The 21873-nt window shown below is 38.4% G+C and overlaps 1 protein-coding gene across 2 annotated transcripts in view; it reads left to right on the forward strand.

Moving 5' to 3' along the window:
* anxa6 (annexin A6) overlaps positions 1-20043 on the forward strand; it is a 41435-nt gene extending 21392 nt beyond the window's left edge. The window contains exons 16-25 of one of the 2 annotated variants that reach the window (XM_061928091.2): positions 3659-3753; positions 5431-5544; positions 8457-8547; positions 8637-8716; positions 9098-9151; positions 9235-9328; positions 11046-11141; positions 11239-11297; positions 12761-12898; positions 19306-20043. In XM_061928091.2, the coding sequence (XP_061784075.1) occupies positions 3659-3753; positions 5431-5544; positions 8457-8547; positions 8637-8716; positions 9098-9151; positions 9235-9328; positions 11046-11141; positions 11239-11297; positions 12761-12898; positions 19306-19365 (881 nt within the window). In that variant the 3' untranslated portion in view covers positions 19366-20043. The remainder of the gene's footprint in view (positions 1-3658; positions 3754-5430; positions 5545-8456; positions 8548-8636; positions 8717-9097; positions 9152-9234; positions 9329-11045; positions 11142-11238; positions 11298-12760; positions 12899-19305) is intronic. The other variant, XM_061928092.2, reaches the window with a different exon arrangement.
* Positions 20044-21873: the final 1830 nt, after the last annotated feature.

Genomic DNA, 21873 nt, shown 5'->3' on the forward strand with positions numbered 1-21873 from the left:
TAACCTTTATGGACAGAATTTCTAGGCGCAGTCAAGGCGTTGAGGGGATCTGGTTTGGTGGCTGCAGGATTAGGTCTCTGCTTTTTGCAGATGATGTGGTCCTGATGGCTTCATCTGGCCAGGACCTTCAGCTCTCACTGGATCGGTTCGCAGCTGAGTGTGAAGCGACTGGGATGAGAATCAGCACCTCCAAGTCCGAGTCCATGGTTCTCGCCCGGAAAAGGGTGGAGTGCCATCTCCGGGTTGGGGAGGAGATCTTGCCCTAAGTGGAGGAGTTCAAGTACCTCGGAGTCTTGTTCACGAGTGAGGGAAGAGTGAATCGTGAGATCGACAGGCGGATCGGTTCGGCGTCTTCAGTAATGCGGACGCTGTATCGGTCCGTTGTGGTGAAGAAGGAGCTGAGCCGGAAGGCAAAGCTCTCAATTTACCGGTCGATCTACGTTCCCATCCTCACCTTAGGGACGGCGTGGCGCAGTGGAAGAGTGGCCGTGCGCGACCCGAGCGTCCCTGGTTCAATCCCCACCTAGTACCAACCTCGTAATGTCCGTTGTGTCCTGAGCAAGACACTTCACCCTTGCTCCTGATGGGTGCTGGTAGCGCCTTGCATGGCAGCTCCCTCCATCAGTGTGTGAATGTGTGTGTGAATGGGTAAATGTGGAAGTAGTGTCAAAGCGCTTTGAGTACCTTGAAGGTAGAAAAGCGCTATACAAGTACAACCCATTTATCATTTATCATTTACCTATGATCATGAGCTTTGGGTTATGACCGAAAGGACAAGATCACGGGTACAAGCGGCCGAAATGAGTTTCCTCCGCCGGGTGGTGGGGCTCTCCCTTAGAGATAGGGTGAGAAGCTCTGCCATCCGGGAGGAGCTCAAAGTAAAGCCGCTGCTCCTCCACATCGAGAGGAGCCAGATGAGGTGGTTCGGGCATCTGGTCAGGATGCCACCCGAACGCCTCCCTAAGGAGGTGTTTAGGGCACGTCCGACCGGTAGGAGGCCGCGGGGAAGACCCAGGACACGTTGGGAAGACTATGTCTCCCGGCTGGCCTGGGAACGCCTCGGGGTCCCACAGGAAGAGCTGGACGAAGTGGCTGGGGAGAGGGAAGTCTGGGCTTCCCTGCTTAGGCTGCTGCCCCCGCGACCCGAACTCGGATAAGCGGAAGAAAATGGATGGATGGATGGATGGGAGTTAGCGATTAGGAGTGACAGATTGTTTGGTAAACGTATAGCATGTTCTATATGTTATAGTTATTTGAATGACTCTTACCATAATATGTTACGTTAACATACCAGGCACGTTCTCAGTTGGTTATTTATGCCTCATATAATGTACACTTATTCAGCCTGTTGTTCAGTATTCTTTATTTATTTAAAATTGCCTTTCAAATGTCTATTCTTGGTGTTGGGTTTTATCAAATACATTTCCCCCAAAAATGCGACTTATACTCCAGTGCGACTTATGTATGTTTTTTCCCTTTTTTATTATGAATTTTCGGCCGGTGTGACTTATACTCTGGAGCGACTTATACTCCGAAAAATACGGTACTGTAATCAAATAAATATTGTTGCATATTACTTATACATACTAAGTATCCAGCACAGAAGCGTATCAAAAACTATACTGCAGCAAGGGTGTCCGCATCATTCAACTTACTGTCATGACTCGAATTAATTATTATGAACACTTGGGGCCTGATTTACTAAGATCTAAATACCTTGCGCTAAACAGCATGTGCAATTTGCAAAATAGCATGTACTATTAGTGGGCGTGTTGCGTGCTATTGCTCCGTGAACAATTGAGAAGTGGTGCAGACCGCCTTATTTATATGAGGATTCTGCGTGAACTGTATGGGGCATCACTATGGAGACACTCATTTACTGCACATTCATGTCTGTCATTACTGCACAGACATGTACGAATTTTTACGGTGCAGTGCATCTACACTGACAACTTTTTTTTTTAACCGCTTATGGTGCATGAGAGAGAGGCTGCACTATACTGTGCTCAAGACGCAAAAAATGCATACTTCAAAAAGTTTTTATTATATAGGATGTATTTTAGGGATATATATTATATGTGAAAAAACGAACGTCATTAAAAAAACACAAAAACGCATCAATTGAGTTTGTGTTAATCAGCCCCTTCAGACATAAAATTATAAAAGGATGTTGCTGAATAAACAAGGTGTCTAATTTTTTATTTTTTTTTCCGACCATCCAAATATGTTGAAACGTACACGTAGGACTCAAAACCGGTTTTCCCGGTTGTTCGATAAGAAAAGAACCGAGTCCTCGGACTCTACTCCCTTTTTGAGAACCGGTACCCGTTATCGAGACCACTATAGTAAAGAAAAAGAGTTGGTTTCTTTATTCGAATCCCTGGGAACAAATCCCGTCCCGACAAGACATGCCTCGTGGGCCATCACAAGAAATGACGTCACGTAGCTTCTTTGTACTTTGTAAGCACTATTCATTTGAACAACCTCTTAAACTGGATCATATCAGTACAATGTTTAAACTTTTTTACTTAATCCATTCCATCATTTAATTCCACATCATTTTAGCTGTTTGCAATTTTACCAAATCATCGAACTTAAATATTTTTGACTCAATAAATAAAGTGTTTGTATGTTCTCTATATCCAACATTATATATCAGTCTAATTCATTTTTTTTGTAACACGGTTAACGAATGTAGCGCACATTTGTAGTTATTTCCCCACATTTCTGCACAATAACTCAGATATGGTAATACTATAGTAGCGAGCAGTAGAGAATGTGAAGTGATTTGTTAAACCAAATGTTGTGTTTTTTTTCCATATACAACAACCTATCTGGACTCGATAAGAGAATCGATAAGGAATCGGTTCGATAAGAGGATTCGATAATAGGCTCGAACTCGACAATTTCTTATCAAACATCATCCCTACGTAGGACAGAGGATTCTCTGTCCATCGTGTGTCTTTGCAGTGCGAGCACTCCTCTCTCACAGCCATTTGTGGAATTGTGTCATTTTGGGCGTCCTTTTCAAACGTGCTAAATAGAATGCAAAATAGTGCTCCAAAACGATGGTGTACGTCGATAAATCGCGTGCATTTTATCCTCCCAGTATTGTGGCCATTTTCGATGATCATCATATAGTTTGACACAATCCACTTTGCACACGTTTAGTAGATCAGCTTTGCGTTTGTTATCAAGTTTGCACATGTTTTAGTACAAGCAGACCTTCAGTAAATCAGACCCTATGTGTTGCCAAAAAACAATTACCACTGCGCAACATAAGTCAATACTAGATGGTTAATAATAATTAAGTTTTTTTTTTCTGTTTGACTAATTTCACCTAAACAATCCTTTTTCTAACATTTCACACTACGCAATAATAAAAGTATGTATGATTTCTGCTGATATCGGCCAGTACTAAAATCTTCCATATCGGTATCGTATTGAAAGTGAAAATGTTCTGTACATCCCTACAGCTCACATAATCATTGATGGCATGTTCTCAAGGCTAACAAGTTGTCATCTGTCTATGTTATTGGGATTAATTATAGGAACATTTAATTTTTTGTTTTTTTCCGCTTAAAATTTTGACTTTGGGCCTTGCAGGCAAAACGTTTTTTTGCACACCATTTTTCACCCCAGTCTTTCTGTACCACAGGAACTGATGAAGATGCAATTATTGACATAGTTGCACATAGAAGTAATGCACAGAGACAAGTGATCAGACAGACCTTCAAATCACTACTGGGAAGGGTGAGTGATGATTGCTTATGAAGATAAGAATTATGGTAATTGATATAAGTACAAACCCCGTTTCCATATGAGTTGGGAAATTGTGTTAGATGTAAATATAAACGGAATACAATGATTTGCAAATCTTTTCAACCCATATTCAATTGAATGCACTACAAAGACAAGATATTTGATGTTCAAACTCATAAACTTTTTTTTTTTTTTTGCAAATAATAATTAACTTAGAATTTCATGGCTGCAACACGTGCCAAAGTTGGGAAAGGGCATGTTCACCACTGTGTTACATGGCCTTTCCTTTTAACAACACTCAGTAAACGATTGGGAACTGAGGAGACACATTTTTTAAGCTTCTCAGGTGGAATTCTTTCCCATTCTTGCTTGATGTACAGCTTAAGTTGTTCAACAGTCCGGGGGTCTCCGTTGTGGTTTTTTAGGCTTCATAATGCACCACACATTTTCAATGGGAGACAGGTCTGGACTACAGGCAGGCCTGTCTAGTGCTCGCACTCTTTTACTATGAAGCCACGTTGTTGTAACACGTGGCTTGGCATTGTCTTATTGAAATAAGCAGGGGCATCCATGGTAATGTTGCTTGGATGGCAACATATGTTGCTCTAAAACCTGTATGTACCTTTCAGCATTAATGGCGCCTTCACAGATGTGTAAGTTACCCATGCCTTGGGCACTAATACACCCCCATACCATCACAGATGCTGGCTTTTCAACTTTGCGCCTATAACAATCCAGATGGTTCTTTTGCTCTTTGGTCCGGAGGACACGACGTCCACAGTTTCCAAAAACAATTTGAAATGTGGACTCGTCAGACCACAGAACACTTTTCCACTTTGTATCAGTCCATCTTAGATGAGCTCAGGCCCAGCGAAGCCAGCGGCGTTTCTGGGTGTTGTTGATAAACTGTTTTCGCCTTGCATAGTAGAGTTTTAACTTGCACTTACAGATATAGCGACCAACTGTAGTTACTGACAGTGGGTTTCTGAAGTGTTCCTGAGCCCAAGTGGTGATATCCTTTACACACTGATGTCGCTTGTTGATGCAGTACAGCCTGAGGGATCGAAGGTCACAGGCTTAGCTGCTTACGTGCAGTGATTTCTCCAGATTCTCTGAACCCTTTGATGATATTACGGACCATAGATGGTGAAATATCTAAATTCCTTGCAATAGCTGGTTGAGAAATGTTGTTCTTAAACTGTTCAACAATTTGCTCACGCATTTGTTGACAAAGTGGGGACCCTCACACCATCCTTGTTTGTGTAAGACTGAGCATTTCATGGAAGCTGCTTTTATACCCAATCATGGCACCCACCTGTTCCCAATTTGCCTGTTCACCTGTGGGGTGTTCCAAATAAGTGTTTGATGAGCATTCCTCAACTTTATCAGTATTTATTGCCACCTTTCCCAACTTTTTTGTCACATGTTGCTGGCATCAAATTATAAAGTTAATGATTATTTGCAAAAAAAAAAATGTTTCTCGTTTTGAACATCAAATATGTTGTCTTTGTAGCATATTCAACTGAATATGGGTTGAAAATGATTTGCAAATCATTGTATTCCGTTTATATTTACATCTAACACAATTTCCCAACTCATATGGAAACAGGGTTTGTAGAATAAACAATACTACATTTGCAGTCTGTAACAAATTTGAACTGTTTGCAGGATCTGATGAAGGACCTGAAGTCTGAACTGTCAAAGAACATGGAGAGACTGATCATTGGCCTCATGTTAACCCCCGCTGAGTTTAATGCCAAAATGATGAAGAAGGCCATTGAGGTAGTATCACATAAGATCATGACTTGTTTCCTACACTTTTCAAAGGCTGCAAACAGAGAATACGGTACAATGTTAGCACAGCAGGGGGCAGCATATGGTTGTGGTTGTGGCTGCCATCATAAACTGAACTAAATCAGTGACTTTATTGTGTGAGGTGTGTTACAGGAAAGTATCAAATTCCACCTGATTGGTTGAAAAAGTATCTATTTTCTACAAATGCAGACAGAACAATTAAAAGCTCTTACACTTGATGGTAGAAGATACAAACTAACCTGTGTATCCACTAGTTACATGCATACAACATTTTTGTCATTAAATATATATATATTATATATATATATATATATATATATATATATATAAATGGCTTTGTCAACAAATAAAGAAGTATCACATGATATCGGCTTGCATCTAAAATGTCCGATACAAGCACACAAGGTTGGTCTTTTCTATTTAGTAAAGTCATTTACAAAAGGTAAACATGGTTAGCTATAGACCAGTGGTCACCAAACATTTCGAGCCCAAGATCCCTGGTCTCAGCCAAAAACCAATACAAGATCTACCTCTGCATCAACAATGTTTATATATATATATATATATATATATATATATATATATATATATATATATATAGTTATATAGTAGGGCTGCGAATCTTTGGGTGTCCCACGATTCCATTCAATATCGATAGAACAATGGTAGGTATGAAAAACACTATTTATTATTATTGATCTGGAATGGACCTATGCTGTCTTTAAGTTGAAGTGGAGTGGTAATTGTGATGATTCATGATGTTAAGCTCATGCCGCAGTGAATTTGATCACGAAAATATTGGGAAAAAAAGGTATTAATATGACATCAGTGAAAACCCCACCCAGAGAGTCTGAGTGAATAACAGAGCCACTAACAGAAACGCATTTTAACGCCTAAACACGTCCGCACGCCTCGCCTCTCTTTAGTCTCTCATCCTCCACTTTTGACACCGCGGCCACACCCACCGAGCATGTCGGCACACTTCATCCGCTTGTCTCGCAAACGCGCATTGCGAAATGTGTGCTAAAATCATTGAGCTGCAACAATGCATTAAGGCTGACTGCTGCAACGCATCAGACATTTTCTTGCATCCCCTTGCTAACGGGGGATGCTATGGGCGGTATAGCTCGGTTGATAGAGCGGCCGTGCCAGCAACTTGAGGGTTGCAGGTTCGATCCCCGCTTCCGCCATCCTAGTCACTGCCGTTGTGTCCTTGGGCAAGACACTTTACCCACCTGCTCCCAGTGCCACCCACACTGGTTTAAATAACATAATAATAAGTAACTTAGATATTGGGTTTCACTATGTAAAGCGCTTTGAGTCACTAGAGAAAAGCGCTATATAAATACAAGTCACTTCACTTCACTTCACTAACAAGCGAAATACTAGAGTCCATGAATATTTCTCCAAAATCCGTACAGATATGTATATACATATATATATATATATATATATATATATATATATATATATATATATATATATATATATATATATGTATATATATAAATATATATATATATATACATATATACATATATATATATATATATATATATATATATATATATATATATATATATATATATATATATATATATATATATATATATATTCTCATTTTTCAAAAAACGATTTTATTTTTTATTTATTTTATTTTATTTTTTATTTTTTTAAATTAATCAATCCAACAAAATAATACACAGCAATACCATAACAATGCAATCCAATTCCAAAACCAAACCCGACCCAGCAACACTCAGAGCAGCAATAAACAGAGCAATTGAGAGGAGACACAAACACGACACAGAACAATCCAAAAGTAGTGAAACAAAAATTAATATTATCAACAACAGTATCATTATTAGTAACAATTTCAACATAGCAGTGATTAAAAATCCCTCATTGACATTATCATTAGACATTTATAAAAAAAATAAAAAAATGAACAATTGTGTCACAGTGGCTTACACTTGCATCGCATCTCATAAGCTTGACAACACATTGTGTCTTATCACAAAGATAAAATAAGTCATATTTTTGGTTCATTTAATAGTTAAAACAAATTTACATTATTGCAATCAGTTGATAAAACATTGTCCTTTACAATTATAAAAGCTTTTTACAAAAATCTACTACTCTGCTTGCATGTCAGCAGACTGGGGTAGATCCTGCTGAAATCCTATGTATTGAATGAATAGAGAATTGTTTTGAATCGGAAAAATATCGTTTTTGAATCGAGAATCGCGTTGAATCAAAAAAATCGATTTATAATCGAATCGTGACCCCAAGAATCGATATTGAATCGAATCGTGGGACACCCAAAGATTTCGTAGTCGATTTATAATCGAATCGTGACCCCAAGAATCGATATTGTATCGAATCGTGGGACACCCAAAGATTCGCAGCCCTACTTTCACGGATAAGACACTGATAAGTTTCTTAGGTTGGAATACAGTTTTTACTTTTCTCAAAAGATGGTAGTTGATCAATCAATCAATGTTTATTTATATAGCCCTAAATCACAAGTGTCTCAAAGGGCTGCACAAGCCACAACGACATCCTCGGTACAGAGCCCACATAAGGGCAAGGAAAATCTCACCCCAGTGGGACGTCGATGTGAATGACTATGAGAAACCTTGGAGAGGACCGCATATGTGGGTTGATAGTAATGACAGTGGCTTGTTTGCATTCAAAAAGAAGATTTTGGTGATTTTACCTTTTTCACTTAAATACAAGTGGGTTGAGACTTAAAAACTATTGGAAAAGGTGTACTGTATCCAAGGGTTGAGTTTATTTGAAAGCACTTGCTCTAAGATATCCACCAAATCCCAGTGGTGCAGTTGTTTGTTTTTGTTGAGTTATGCACTTTTTCACAGGGCGCTGGCACAGATGAACACGCTCTGATTGAGATCCTGGTCACCAGAAGCAATGAGGAAATACAAGCCATGAATGCTGCCTATCAAGAAGGTGAGATAGTCGGCAGCAATGAGGATGTTTTGTTTTGCGAAAAAATGTCCAACGTGGCGTGAATTAAACCTTCAATACAAACTTCACAGCCTATAAGAAGTCTTTAGAGGAAGCAATTCAATCTGACACATCAGGCCACTTCTGCCGCATCCTGGTTTCACTTGTGCAGGTAATTGAGATCTACTCACTGGAGGGTTTTTTTAAATCATTATTCACTGTAGTACATATTGTGGAGCAAACACTAACATGAGAACCGTGAATATTAACTTTTTGCAAAAGAAAGCTGTTTTATTGAGGAAACTTGATAATATATCATATCATATCAAAACAATCCCACACATTATACAAATGTGCCTCCTAAAGGCTGTGAGCAGTATATGCAGAACAGAAGAACAATCTGATGATGTCATGACAATATTGCCATTTGTTTCGTCTCTTTTATGATCCCATAATGAAAAAGTGTAATTACCAATACATTTATAATTCAATACAGCATTAGAACAATCTAAGTTTGATTAAATAATTGGTCAATTTAATCCATGCACAACAGGGTGCAAGGGAAGATGGTCCTGCAGATGTTGAAAGAGCCAATACAGATGCTCAGGTGAGTATAAATATCCAACATAAATTATTCAGGTTAAAAAAAAAGTTTATTCTTAACCTTCTTGCTTGGCTTTATATCAACAGGAACTTGCTGAAGCTTGCAATGCTGACTCTGATGACAGGGTGATGAAATTCATGAGCATTCTTTGCACCAGAAGCTTCCCTCACCTGAGGAAAGGTAAACCTAACCTGATGGAACTCAGTTTCTATATGTAACCTACAATATGTAATACATAGTATCTCACTAAAGTCGTTGACCAGTTTTATTACAGTATATCTTTTCAAGGGACAAAACTATAAAAATGAAAGCTGGATATGCATTAGAGTAGTCCGTGTACAACTTGTAGAGCAGTATATATCAACACACAGACATTATTGTGCAAGGCTTTTTGTGGCCCTAACAACATGTTGTTTTGTGTAACACACAAGCAGGCTATTGGGCTGATTGCAGCCTATAGTGAGTATTGTAATACAGTTGTCCCTCGCCACGTTGCCCTTCAAAGTTTGTGACTTGTAAAGGTGATTTTGTGAGTGTTATCTAATGTCCACAGAGTTTTCTTAAAGTAAATGGTAGAGTAATGTGTTTATATTCCAGATAATGTCCAAAGTTAATATGAAAAGATAAGAAAAATAGGTTGATTGGTCCAAGGGAAAAAGAAAAGTGTTCAATATTCCCTACCGTATTGGAGCCAATTCAAAACTGCAATGCCACTTGGACATTAATTGAAAAAGTAAACAACATGCAATAAATGCCAAAAAATTATGAAAAACCAATGGTTTTCGGACATTATAATTTCAGGGAAAAGGTTCAGCTGAATTGAAAACTTAAAAAATACGGTCATTTTAGAAATACGGTTTTAATCTGACACAATGATGTTGTTCCAAGCAATGCTAAATCATCAATTTTCTCAATGGGCTTTTGAACGGAGCGGCCAAGATCCTGCAAAACCAAACTTTAAGTATTACAAAGGACATGTTGACTCACCGCTGAATAAAATTGAGCAGAAACAAAGGATAACTGTGTCCATGCGGTAATTCAGTCCATAATGGTTGTGGTCCTAAACAACCTCATAAAGTGTTCATGCCAGAGGTAGGCCCTGGCAACACAAGTGAGAAGCAACATAATTATGTCTTTCCTATACAGTCTAGCATTGTTGCTGCATGGGTGCTGCTGGGGTTCATTGAAGGAAAGCAATGATTCCAGCTTGTAGACAATAACCCTAACCCTAACCCTAACCCTAACCCTAACCCTAAGCAGACAATAGTTCCTTCCCTTTGGAAAATGGTCCGCATGGCAGTTTTTCAAAGTGATAAGGAGTACAAACACAACTCCCAAATGTCAAGTGCCTTTCTGAGGAAAAAGAAGGTGAAGGCGTGGCCAAGTATGTTTTTACACCTGAACCCGGTTGAGTGCCTGTGGGGTATCCTCATGTGGAAGGTGGAGAACAAGGTGTGTGATGTCAAAAGGATTCCAGTAACAGCTCTACTCAGTTCTATGCCCAGGAGCATTAAGGCAATGCTAGACTACAATGATGTTCACACTAATTATTAATCCTTACGACCAGGGCTAAATTGGGGCCCTAAGCAGAGTTTTATTTGGAGCCCTTGCCCACCCAAACAACATTTTACACACTTTTTTATTTGTGTGAGACCATTTTTATATTATTTGACTTAAACTTCAATTTAATTTAATGCATGTTTTAGATTAAAATGAAAACATGGGAAATAAACTCTTCAATAACGTATGTTTTTTAGTTAAAAATAAAAAAAATCACATATTTAGAAAACTTACTGTCATAGCTACGTGGGATAGTGCATGGCACAGTAGTCAGTGCAAATTGGGTCAGCATTGGTAGGGTAATAACATGTGATAATAACACAATTTCCGTATTCAGTTTTCCAGGAGTTTGTGCGATTTTCCAATAAGGACATTGAACAGATCGTCAAGAAGGAAATGTCAGGAGATGTGAAAAATGCCTTTTATGCCCTAGGTAATATCTACCATTGGAATGAAAAATAATAACCTTCAACGCTCACGGCAACGTTCCCTCTGTTAACTCCACCGCTTGTGCTCTGTTTTTGTTGCAGTTCGCAGTGTGAAGAACCAGCCGTCTTATTTTGCAGACCGTTTGTACAAAGCAATGAAGGTATGTCCCCGCACAGTACAATAAATAGGATTGTGTAGGTCATATGGCCTTGGAAGCATCCAAAGACTACATGATGTAAACGGTATATACCATATGTAAAAAGGTATAGGAACACTTGATATTAAAATGTAAAAACAATTGGGTGCCAATTTTCTCATTTAACAGCTTTTATCATTTCTCTGTCTGTGCTAATTTTTATCATTTGGGAAGTCAAAAGCCATTTATGTTAGAAAAGCCTATTCCAAAGGCTTCGGGACAGAGCTCTTCCATACCTGAGACCAGGAGAAGCTCACCCAACCATGATTTTGTTTTTATAGTGTATAGCAGGCGTGCCAAACTCATTTTCATTGAGGGCCAGATCGCAGTTATGGTTGCCTCGAGAGGGCCGCTTATAACAGTGATTAAAATTTGAATATAAATACATGCATGTAATTGCTAATGCATTTTATTATTATATATTTTTTACGTACGCTGTAAATAAAACAAAATATTTAGATTTTACCGTAAAAAACTGGCAGCTCAGTCGCTAGAAATTTACCGTAAAAGTTTTTATTACTGTAAATGGAATAGAAAAACAGTACGGTGGGCAGCACGGTGAAAGAGGGGTTTGTGCGTCTGCCTCACAATACGAAGGTCCTGAGTAGTCCTGGGTTCAATCCCGGGCTCGGGATCTTTCTGTGTGGAGTTTGCATGTTCTCCCCGTGACTGCGTGGCTTCCCTCCGGGTACTCCGGCTTCCTCCCGCCTCCAAAGACATGCACCTGGGGATAGGTTGATTGGCAACACTAAATTAGCCCTAGTGTGTGAATGTGAGTGTGAATGTTGTCTGTTTATCTGTGTTGGCCCTGTGATGACGTAGGGACTTGTCCAGGGTGTACCCCGCCTTCCGCCCGATTGTAGCTGAGATAGGCTCCAGCGCCCCCCGCGGCCCCGAAGGGAATAAGCAGTAGAAAATGGATGGATGGATGGATGTTTTTACGGTAAAATTCATGCAACGAAGCTGCCAGTTTTTTATGGTAAAATCTAGTTTTTTTAGTCTATCAGTGTAAATAAAAACTGACAGTCGCCGGAATTTTACCGTAAAATCTATTGTAATTTTTTACAGTGTACAATTTCATGGATAACTTGCTTTAAAATCCAAAGTCAAGCAGATATTTAGGTATTTATTTGTATTATAACAAACAAATATTTTGAATTGTATGACAATATGATATTTTGTTGCACTATTAGATAAAATTAAATACAAAATATATGCAATTGCATGCAGTACATGTATTTTTTTTTATGTGGAAATGGAAGGAATCAATACATTTTGTAAGAAAAGATAAGGTACGCATATTATTTTCAGGCACATAAAATGATCTGGTGGGCCAAGTCTGGCCCCCGAGCTTTGAGTTTGACACATGTGATGTGTATTATTCCCCATTTGCTACTCCTAAAACTCATTACTATTGACCTCATTAGGGTCTTGGCACAGACGACAGAGCGTTGATCCGCATCATGGTGTCCCGTAGCGAGATTGACCTTTTCAACATTCGTAAGGAGTTTAAAGAAACACAGGATACCTCCCTCCATGAATTCATCCAGGTAGAGACAATGATCGTAAGTCAGCGTCTTTGTCCACTAACCCTCTTGGCTGCTTTGTTGTGTTACATTGTGTGAGAGTGTGTGTTGCCTTGTGCTTAGACGATGGAGCGCAATAACCTATAAGCTTCCTGCGGTGGACCGTGGGTCTGTGGCTTCTTCACAGCTGTTTAGGAATTCCCCTTGTTTGCTTAACTTCCTCTCTATATCTGCTGCATGATTGGCCGACAGCTCCGGAGACAGGAAGTACCCAAGAACATTTCTATAATAACTTCCACATGAAATGACAGTGACAATAATACAAATAGGTGTCAGCTGGGCTTTGCAGAAATATTTTCAGATGATGAAACTACTTCCAGGTTTTTTTATTCTGTTATTTACTATATTGTGTAACAGACTTTTTGAGTGAGGAAATACGTTGCCAAATGTGACTAAAATGTCGGTCGAGCTGACATCAAGGAAAAATGTGTCGATTGGACTGTTAATAGGAGTAGTTAGTAGACTTTCTTAGATATGTGTTTTCCCTTAATATTTTAAAAATGTTTTAAAAGGGGACCTATTATGATTTTCATCTTTTCTGACTTGTAAATGATAATATTATATTTTATTCGCATTTGGTGCCATATTTTTCGGAGTATAAGTCGCTCCGGAGTATAAGTCGCACCGGCCGAAAATGCATAATAAAGAAGGAACAAAACATATATAAGTCGCACTGGAGTATAAGTCGCATTTTTTGGGGAAATTGATTTGATAAAACCCAGCACCAAGAATAGACATTTGAAAGGCAATTTAAAATAAAGAAAGAAAAGTGAACAATAGGCTGAATAAGTGTACGTTATATGACGCATAAATAACCAACTGAGAACGTGCCTGGTATGTTAACTTAACATATTACGGTAAGAGTCATTCAAATAACTATAACATATAGAACATGCAATACGTTTACCAAACAATCTGTCACTCCTAATCGCTAAATCCCATGAAATCTTATACGTCTAGTCTCTTACGTGAATGAGCTAAATAATATTCTTTGATATTTTACGGTAATGTGTTAATAATTTCACACATAAGTCGCTCCTGAGTATAAGTCGCACCCCCGGCCAAACTATGAAAAAAACTGCGACTCATAGTCCGAAAAATGCGGTACAATATTTAACATCAATTGTACCTTTATTGAAGACTTTTGTTGGCGAAGACGGCGGTGAGCGTAGAGCAGGGCTGTTCAACTGGTGGCCCGGGGGCCAAATCCGGAGTTCAGTTCAAAACTTGGGAGGCTAAACATTTTGCAGCAAATTTATAAAACCACCATAGTACTCCTGTTGTATAGATGAACTTGGACCACTGTAAACACATTGGCAGATCATTGCATTGACATTTTAACCATGCTAGCAAACATAAAACACTCATGGGGTCAAACTTGTGATTTACAACTGAGGCGTTCCTTAAGGCATCCCTTTAAGTCCTCTCCTTTTTGGCAGTTGCACATTTTTTTTCGTCATTTGACTTATGTAACTGAAGTGTTGCTGCAGCTTGTTTACTTCAGATGTAGTAGTAGGAGTATTTTTTCAACTTCTTTAGTTATACTAGTAGTCTTCTTCAATGTTCCATTTTAGGTTCTCTCTTTCTCATCATTTGAGCTATTCAATTAGTGGCCCAAATGTTTGGTTCAAAACACTTTTGCAGAAGATCCTTACAACACTAGATGGCTGTCATATTGATGATATTTGTCTAGCTTTTTTGCAGAAGGTCCTTATAGACCACAATCAAATGTCTACGGTAGAGAATGCCAGTTCTGCGAAGTGTACAAAATAAGATTAATATTGAAGAAAGAAGTCTGGCTTCTCGGTACTTAGCTTTTTGGAAATGTGGCCCCCAAAACAAGTTTAATATCCCTGGCAAAGAGGAAGGAGGGCAGGGGGAGCCTTATTATTGTTCTTTGTCAAATTAAATAATGTTTCTCATTTTCTTTATTATATAGTATTACTGTAAATGAAATGGAAGAACAGTATAATACCAAACTGCAACTTTGGCCCCATGATGGCTTGTTTTGCAGTCGTCCTCAATAATAAAAAAAAAGGACCGAGAGTCGTTGCAACTAACACATCTTATTTTTTTGCTTCGGCAATCACGTCTGCAGAATGATATGCTGGCAAATGGAATAAATTGTTACGTGCAATGTTTGGCTGGATGATAACAAGGAATGTAAAAAAAAATCGATTGTCAGATGAATCACGATTCTTATTTGTAACGATTCTTAACTGATTAAGAAAATAAAATGTAAATGTATTTATTTATTTATTTTTAATCTGTCCTGTCCAGCCACTCAGGCAAATGATAATGTTGATGCAGATGCCTATACCTGCTGTACAGAATTACATTAAAGAGAGAAGTGTTGGATACTTCTCTTGTTAACTTATCTGTATTTGATGTTTGGTAAGCATTTTATTAAACAAAACCAGTTTTCTTTTAAGTAATAAAAAACTTGATGAGAGCTGTTTATCCATTTTATGGAAGAATGCAGTGTAGGACTGGCATCCAATGTTATTAAAAAAGTATAGATTTTGAATCAAGAATCAATTCTGAATTGAATCATTACCCCAAAAATCTAATCGAATGGTGTGGTGCCCAAAGATTCACATCCCTAATGATAAACATGATGGCATATAAAAACCAGGGCAAGTTTTTTGCATAAATCTATGTTGAAAACCAAAAAAATACGAAAAGGGCAGCGTACAAAAACCGAGGTTCTACTGTATAAGTACTTTATAAAAAGTAAGAGTGTCCTGACACAATATTGATATCAGATAGCAGTCTGATACCAGAAAAAAACGTAATCCAATCCAATCCAATCCACTTTATTTATATAGCACATTTAAACAACAAAATGTTTCCAAAGTGCTGCACAACAATATTAAAAACAATATTCAAATATTATCCTTAGCTCCACCAATGACTGAATAAAAACAAAAAATAAATACATATAAAACCAATATAAAATAAATATGATTAAAAACTATTTTAAAGGGTAAAACCAATTAAAACAGTAAATAGAAATCAAAATGTTGTGTTTGTTTTATTTTTGGCCAAAATAAGACAAAGAAAACAATCTGAAGTTGTCTTTATTTTTTTGTTTTAATGCCATGATTTTAATAGTCCGGCCCGCGTGTGCACATATTTTTCTCCATGTGGCCCCTGAGCTAAAATTAGTTTGAACTCCCTGTGCTAAAAGGTAAAAGAGTACTGGAACCAGGTGGCCACTTGTCCAGGGTGTACCCTGCCGTCCGCCCGAGTGCACCCCCCCACCCCGAGAGGGATAAGAGATAGAAAATGGCTGGATGGACGGTGAAAGATTGTCAAGCAATAGGTCAATGACGTTCTTATCAAGTGTCTTGTAGCAGTTAATAGTTGTATTGCGTATTTTAGTGTTCAGTCAACAATAATGACATCATTAAACCAGAGTTGGGCAAATATTTTGACTCGGGGGCCACATTCAGAGAAAAAATGTGTCTGGGGGGCCAATGTGTATGTGTATAAATTATATATACCGTATTTTTCGGACTATAAGTCGCTCCGGAGTATAAGTCGCACCGGCCGAAAATGCATAATAAAGAAGGAAAGCAACATATATATAAGTCGCTCTGGAGTATAAGTCGCATTTTTTGGGGAAATGTATTTGATAAAACCCAACACCAAGAATAGACATTTGAAAGGCAATTTAAAATAAAATATAAATGTACATTATATGACGCATAAATAACCAACTGAGAACGTGCCTGGTATGTTAACGTAACATATTATGGTAAGAGTCATTCAAATAACTATACCATGTAGAACATGCTATACGTTTAGCAAACAATCTGTCACTCCTAATCGCTAAATTCCATGAAATTTTATACGTCTAGTCTCTTACGTGAATGAGCTAAATAATATTATTTGATATTTTACGGTAATGTGTTAATCATTTCACACATAAGTCACTCCTGAGTATAAGTCGCACCCCCGGTCAAACTATGAAAAAAACTGCGACTTAGTCCGAAAAATACGGTACACATTTAGCTGTAAAAATCTGCTGTACAATATGTGTGTTTGGGTCCCTTTTTGTCAGGAACACTAATACCAAAAGTCACAATGTCCGATAGAATTCTAAAATAGTTATGACAGACCAGCTCAAAAAAACGAAATGGAAATTTACAATTTTTTACTGAATGGGACACCTAAAATGTACATGAAAATAAAGAAAGTGGGATTTACAATATTAACTATGAACAAAAAAAGACTGAATATTAACAACATATGAACATCACTCCTCTTTTACTTTTCAGACCAGCTCCTCCATAGACATCTTTTACAACCCAGCAAAACTCCTGTCCTTCTATCGCTGCTCCGTTGAGTCAATACTGACCTTCGGCATCTCTGTGTGGTTTTCTAGCTGCACAGTGGCAGAGAAAAAGAGATTACAGGGCGTCATAAACGCGGCCCAGAGGATCACTGCATGTCCTCTTACATCTCTAGAGGACCTGTAGAAGAGACACTGCAACAGGAGAGCAAATAGCATCCTCAGGGACTCATCCCTCCCAGGTCACCACTGGCTTGAACTCTTGCCCTCAGGGAGGCGCTATAAGACAATCAAAGCAAGGACAAATAGACTGAAAAACAGTTTATATCCTAGAGCTGTTATTGCCCTAAACTCTGCACTTACCTGAACACTCACCACTTTATTACTTGCTTACCTCTGATAGAGATCTGTTGTGCAATATGTTTTTCACATTTTATTATGTTTTTAAATTTTAAATTGTTTTATTATTGTTGTTGTCTTAACACTATTTTATGTAGGTTTGTTTTAAAAGCACTGAGCTGGATTGCTGTCCAATTTCGTTGTTTCCATACAATGACAGTAAAGGTATTCTGATTCTGATTCCGATTCTGAACACAACAAAAATGCAACAAACAGCAAAATATGAATGCAAAAGGTAATAAACACCTACGATATGATATATTATCAGTTTTATGCAGAAATGTGTTGTAAAGATTTGCTTCCGCATCTGTTTCTGACACATGCGTTTGGGGCTGGCTGCTCTGAAAACAAACCCCGCCCACTCTGCTTTGTTCCTCGTCTGAGCTGCTGTGACGTAGATTACCGTAATAACTCGTATAATCAATCAATCAATTCCTTTATTGTCATTGTCATAATAACACTTGAGTCATACGTGTCAACGAGATTTTGTTTGAGCTTTGTCTAGCGGCATAGAAACTGCATTGAAGTGCAAGTTGACCATAGTTTATAGTTTAGCATTGTCAAGAAGATTGCAAATAAAGGGGCGTGGAGGTGGGAACAGTCAGATGTCTGATGGGTTTTACGTTGATGTTGCAGCAATACAATGTCCAGAGCACAATTATTGAGGTGGTGAAGAGTGATGGTCCGGGGCAGCAAAGGGGCAAGCTGTTCATTTAGCAGTCTCACAGCCTGGGGATACAGACTGTGAGACATTCTGGTGGTCCTGGCACAAATCGATCTATACCTCCTTCCAGAGGGTAGCAGGTTGAAGAGGCCATGTGCTGGGTGGTATCTGTCCTTCAGGATGTTATGTACTCGCTTTAGGCAGCGAGTTGTGTACATGGCACTCATCTCTGGGAGTATCGTCCTTGTAATTTTCCCCGCTGCTTTAACCACTCGCTGGAGGGCCTGTTGGTTGGCTTTAGTGCAGCTAGCAAACCACACTAAAAAGCCGTAAGTTAGGACACTGCTGATGGCACAGTTGTAAAAGTTTACCATTGATTTCTGCGGAATGTTTGCGCATTTTAGTTTCCTTAAAAAAAAAAAGACGTTGTTGGGCCTTTCCGACTGTAGAAGCAGTGTTAATGTCCCAGCATAGATCTTCTGTTATGTTCACCCCTAAAAATTTGAAATGCTTGACTCTTTCTACGAGATTGTTATTAATTAAAAGTGGAGGGTGTTTGTTCTGCCTGCGGAAGTCTACAATTAGTTCTTAACACCCAAAAGCGCAGATTTCAAACATTGAAAATTGTATAGTTCAAGACTTACGGTCATTTAAAAACAGCACTGCACATCATAATGGCGGCTACAATTTTGATGTTATAGGTCTAAAAAAATGATGTAGAACGTCCGGCGGGCCGGATTGAAAATCTTAATGGGCCGCATGTGGCCCACGGTCTGTATTTTGCACAGTTCTGTCATAAACCCTTACATATACCCCAATTTAATCATAAATGTTGACTGCGAAGAACACGTCCTCGTCCACTTCCCTTTGTACTGGTAAACACTTTGACTGCTGCCTTGATTTGCATGTTCCCCTTCTGCATTCAGCGTGTAGTGAAAGTTTGTCCTTTGTGTCGAACCAGTGACGATAAGAAGATCTTTCACTCATTTTGATATTTTGCTCTATGTACTCTCCGGCTTTGAACAGGGTGACACTTCAGGAGATTACCGTAAAACCCTTTTGGTGCTCTGCGGAGGTGAGGATTAACGTCGGCACATCTGCACAGCCCGCAGTGGCGAGGCCCGCCAGACGCCATCACCCAGTCAAGCTGCGATGGTGGATATCTAACGCCAGCGCCCTACACTGCTGCCACTCTGCCAAAACGAAGTTATATCCACATCTTTCAAGCCAGTTTTCTCCTCACATGAAAGATCCTTTTTTTTTCCTTTTTGTTTTTTTATAGAATCACTATGAATAGTGTGACAATTATCACATGACGCAGTGCCTATTCAGTCATCATTGTGACGATACATAGCTCAATAAAATCAAAAGATTTAGATTAAACTGAATGTTTTCAAATTTCCCCATCATGCTGTTGACTTTTCATCACAGTTATTGGTAAAGGTGCAGCATTCGGATTTACATGTTAGCTGCTAGTTTAATTATTTATTGTGTTTATACTGACAATGACTAGGAACTATTTGGCATTAGGAAACTCCCTCCAAGTCAAAGCGTCTGCCAAAAAGCCGTACATAGTGTTAAACGCTCCTTTCTTCCTTTCCTCACACCAAATTCCCCCATATTTGTATTCCTGAACCACCGCATGCAAAAACGTGAACATTTGGCAAGACATACATCCCCACTGCGTGCATGAAACTATCCTTCTAAGAAATCTGCCCCAGAGAGTTCCTGGTATTGAGCCTTAAAATAAATGTTTGGCAGGCCTCTCGTCCCAAAAATGTGATTGACTTGAAACTCATTTTCAGTTTGTTGCATTCTACAGACACACACACACTTACACATGCAGACACACACAAAGCACACAAATATGAGGATGTTCAGTATGTAATTTCGAGCTAATAAGTGGGCAATTCCACTGAATTGTTGCCATTTGCGTACCCAGGAAATAAACTGTACACTTTCAAAAATAGACAAGAGCATGTTGGATGTTCTCTAAAAAGTAAACAATTGGTCTTTCAGGACTGCGATGAGGTGGCGACTTGTCCAGGGTGTACCCCGCCTTTCGCCCGATTGTAGCTGAGATAGGCTCCAGCGCCCCCCGCGACCCAGAAGGGAATAAGCGGTAGAAAATGGATGGATGGATGGGGTCTTTCAGGAGCCAGAAATTTACATTTTACTGCCAAAACAGGTACAATGCGATATAAAGTATGAATTTGTGCCATTTCATTTATGTTTAGCTCATAGACCAGTGGTTCTTAACCTGGGTTCGATCGAACCCTAGGGGTTCGGTATGTCGGCCTCAGGGGTTCGGTGGAGCCTCCGCCGCATAGGCCAAGACACACCGACTCATCGTGTAAATAAAAACTTCTCCCTATCGGCGTATTATGGATATGGCAACAGCAGAAATCACTATGATTTGCAGGTGTGTAATTTGTTGTGAGTTCATGCACTGTGTTGGTTTTGTTCTTTGAACAAGGTGATGTTCATGCACGGTTCATTTTGTGCACCCGTAAAAAAACATATAACTTTGTCTTGAATTTGAGAAAAAAAACATTTTATTTTTCACTAAAGAAGGGTTTGGTGAATGGGCATATGAAATTGGTGAGGTTCGGTACCTGCAACAAGGTTAAGAACCACTGTCATAGACAATACATATCATTAGAAGTGCAATACACACTAAAAAATGTTGGGTTAAAAAATAACCCAACTGCTGGTTCAGAAAAGGACAAACCCCTTAATTTTAGTTATTTTAACTCAACATTTTGGGTTAATTTTTTCAACCCAACTTTTGCGTTGAATTATTTAACCCAAAAGTTGAGTTATGATAACTTAATGTTGGGTTTTTTCCAACCAAACTATTGGGTTGAATTATTTAACCCAAAAGTTGAGTTATGCTAACTCAATTTTGGGTGATTGAAAATAATGTTAATGATAAAATTCCCTTCAAGAAAAAAGTAACTTTTTAATAAAAAAAAAAATAAAAAACAGTTTTCACCCAAAAATGCGTTACTTGTTAATGTTAATAATAAAATTCTCTTGAAGAAAAAAGTAACTTGTTATAAAAAAAAAAAGCCTTTCACCCAAAAATGCGTTACTTGTTGAAAAACAACCCAAAAATGGTTCATAATTTTGAAAACCCAGAAATTGAGTTAAAATAACACCCTCATAACCCAAAAAATGGATTGCTCGTCATAAAAAATAACTCCAAAATTTAACCCAATTTTAACCCAACTGCTGGTTCAGAAAAGGACGAACCCCTTATTGGAGTTATTTTAACTCAACATTTTGGGTTCATTTCTTCAACCCAACTTTTGCGTTGAACTATTTAACCCAAAAGTTGAGTTACGATAACTTAATGTTGGGTTATTCCCAACCAAACTATTGGGTTGAATTATTTAACCCAAAAGTTGAGTTATGCTAACCCAATGTTGGGTTATTAAATGTAATGTTAATGAGATTAATCCATAATAAAATTCCCTTAAAGAAAAAAGTAACTTGTTATAATAAAAAAAAAGCCTTTTACCCAAAAATACGTTACTTGTTGAAAAACAACCCAAAAATGGTTCATAATTTTGAAAACCCAGAAATTGAGTT

This window comes from Nerophis lumbriciformis, linkage group LG35, assembly GCF_033978685.3.
Source record: "Nerophis lumbriciformis linkage group LG35, RoL_Nlum_v2.1, whole genome shotgun sequence".
NCBI lineage: Eukaryota > Metazoa > Chordata > Actinopteri > Syngnathiformes > Syngnathidae > Nerophis > Nerophis lumbriciformis.